This window comes from Triticum aestivum, chromosome 3A, assembly GCF_018294505.1.
Source record: "Triticum aestivum cultivar Chinese Spring chromosome 3A, IWGSC CS RefSeq v2.1, whole genome shotgun sequence".
Taxonomy (NCBI): domain Eukaryota; kingdom Viridiplantae; phylum Streptophyta; class Magnoliopsida; order Poales; family Poaceae; genus Triticum; species Triticum aestivum.
In genome coordinates, this window is record NC_057800.1 from 498384522 (window position 1) to 498387386 (window position 2865).

At 58.8% G+C, this 2865-nt stretch overlaps 1 protein-coding gene across 1 annotated transcript; it reads right to left on the bottom strand.

The window, feature by feature from the left end:
• Positions 1-217: 217 nt before the first annotated feature.
• Positions 218-2070, bottom strand: LOC123058494 (adenylate isopentenyltransferase-like). Its single transcript, XM_044481208.1, has one exon. It carries the CDS (start codon positions 1847-1849, stop codon positions 740-742), a length of 1110 nt encoding a protein of 369 aa, XP_044337143.1. The 5' UTR covers positions 1850-2070; the 3' UTR covers positions 218-739.
• Positions 2071-2865: the final 795 nt, after the last annotated feature.

The window sequence follows — 2865 nt, forward strand, 5'->3', positions numbered from 1 at the left end:
GTAGGGTGAAGTAAAATCTGGCTCCAAATGATCAATCGGCACATAACATGCAAGATGCAAAGCCAGGTCAAAAAAGGCACTTGTCCAGACTCTAGAGACGCCAATCTGTGATGCAGAGGAAAAGGAGGGCCAGCAAAGGAAAAGCCAGCCCCAACAAAAACCACACGCTCCTCAACAACACTGTTCAAGATAGGCAGCTGCCAAAAAGCAAAACTAGTTCAAATTTTGAACATAGCGGACTAGATTGCACTGTAGTATTGTACAGTGGTGTGGTGTGGTGTCGCTAGCTAAGCAGAGCAGATTCTGAAGAACGAAGAAGAGGAAGGAGAAGAGCCTCTCGATCCAGGGAGGGAGGGAGGGGGGGAGAGAGAATTCACAGCCCCCCTGCAAAACTTGACACTTCTCTTGTCTTGTCTCCGTGTTCTGTCGTCGCGCCGTTCGCCGTGGCACCGCTATGGCCCCCACCGGCCCTGTCCGGTCAGCCGCCGGGCCCTCCAAAATCGGCGGCGGATCAGAAAATTTTGAACCCGAAAAAGCTCTCGAGCTTTTCCCTGTTCTTCTCACCCCACCATGCCACGGCATTGTCTCCGGGCGACTGACCCGTCCTCGTCATCGGCGTCGTCCTTGTGTCCGGACAGTCCTTGCCTGCCATGAACGGCCGCATGGAGGCGAGGCCCGTCGCGATCCCATGCCGCGGCCTCGGCATCGCGCCCGAACCCGAAGCCTTTTCCTGTTCTTCTTACCCCACCATGCCATGGCATTGTCTCCGTGTCACTACTCCGTCCTCTTCGTCGGCGTCGTCGTCTCTGGACAGTCCTTGGCTGCGTAGGAACTGCCGCATGGCGGCGAGGCCCGGCCGGCGCACGTCGCGATGCCACGCCGCGGCCTCGGCGTCGCGCCCGGCGCCCGCGAGCCGCGCAAGGACGGTGCCGGTGGCGTCGAGGCGCCGAACGGGCCAGCCCCAGCCGTCTGCCATGCGCCGGATCTTGCCGACCTGCGCCGCCGCGAGCACCCGCGTGTTCGCCTTGATCTCGTCTACTGCGGCGGCGAGGCTCTTGCGCCCGGCGAAGTAGTCTCCGATCTCCGGTACTCCGATGGCCTTGCGCAGCCCGGCGTGCGAGGCCCGCTCGGAGGCCGACGTTGTCGCGAAGTATTCGCGGAGCTCCTCGACCATGCCCTCACCCAGCATATCGTCGACGCGCCGATCGAGGTATTCGTCCAGAACTGCCTCGTCGACATCGACCCAGAGGAGACAGCAGGGGAACCTGAGCGCCGGCCGGTATCCGGTCGCCGCAGCGGCGAATGGGTCCCGAGGGGCGTGGTCGTCAAATCGCTCGGCGAGGAAGGCGTGGATGAGGGAGTTGGACCCGCCGGCCACCACTGGCACGCGCCCGCGGGCCGCGATGTCGGCCGCCGTGGCGGCGGCGAGCGAGCGGAACGAGGAGGCGGGCAGCTCGCCGGTGTTGGCGCGGATGGCGCCGAGGAGGTGGTGGACGACGCCGCGGCGGTCGGCGGGCATCACCTTGTTGGTGGTGACGTCGAGGCCGCGGTAAAGCTGGATCTTGTCGGCGTTCACCACCTCGCCATCGAGCTCTAGGGCCGCGTCGATGGACAGCTTGGTCTTGCCGGTGCCCGTTGCCCCCACGATCACCACGAGCCTCGTGTCCCCACGTTCTGCCTCCGTCTTGGTGCCGCTACAGCTGCAGCTGCAACAACCCCTGACTCTTGTCCTTTCCATGCGCACACTGGGCCATCGCGGGCGCTTATGTGTGCCGCCGCCGGCGGCGATGGCCGCGGACGCCATCGGTGAGCGGACGCCGCTGCCGATCGTGCTGATGAGGCGGCTCATATAGGCGACTCAATCCCGCGCACCCCACCAGTCACCTCGTCGCAGTAGCAGCGGGGACTCGCTTATTGCCACGGGTTGGGAAATATCAGCTGAGAGTGCCACGGCATTCTGCCGGAGGGAACACTCATGCGCGGCTTGTTGCTTGCAGTCTTGCACGGCTGGTATCTGTATTTGTGCCACTTACAGTGTCATTGCCAGTTCATGGGGATAACATATATATAGTGTATCAAATTTAATACTAATGTTAGTCCAAAGTTGTACTAAAATTGCAACACCTATTTTGGGACGGGAACATGTGAGCTGCCTGCAACGCAAGCAGGAAAACCCGCACCAGTTCCCAAAGGGTCGTTTGTTCATTGAGGGTTTGTGTCCTCCTCAGAGAGGCGAGGCGAGGCAGCGGCTCTTTGCTGATGAATAAGGTTCTTCCCGCCTTGTCCCCGTTTCGATGGTGTTTCTAGCATTGTTGGAGGGCGTGTGGAGGTTTGTCTCCGACGGATCTCACAGGATTCGGTCGGCGTTTGTCTTCGGTGGATCCATGTGGATCTTGTCTTCGTTCGTCCGTGTTCATGTGTCTACAAATTGGATCCTTCTGATCTACGCTTCTCTTCATCGGCGGCGGATGCTGTTCTGGTGCGCTGGTCCTATGGGGTCTTAGCACGACGACTTCCCGACTGTCTACTGCAACAAGGTTTGCCCGGCTTCGATGAGGAAGGGGCAAAGACGGCGGCGCGCCTTCGGCTCGCTCCAGTGCAAGTAGTCGTCGTTAGGTGGTCTACGGACATAGATGTGTTTTTTACTTCTGGTGTTCTTTGTACTACCTTGACAGTTGATAAATAGATCGGAAGTTATTCCCGTAAAAAAAAACTAGGAGCATAGCATAGGGGAGTTGTGAGCAAGGATATAGTTCATACATGACGTAGGATATAGTTCATATAATATCATCGGACTACCAAAATTCGGTATGTGTTCTACTAATTCATAGGATTATAGAGGAAATTCATCCACCGCCGCCCTTG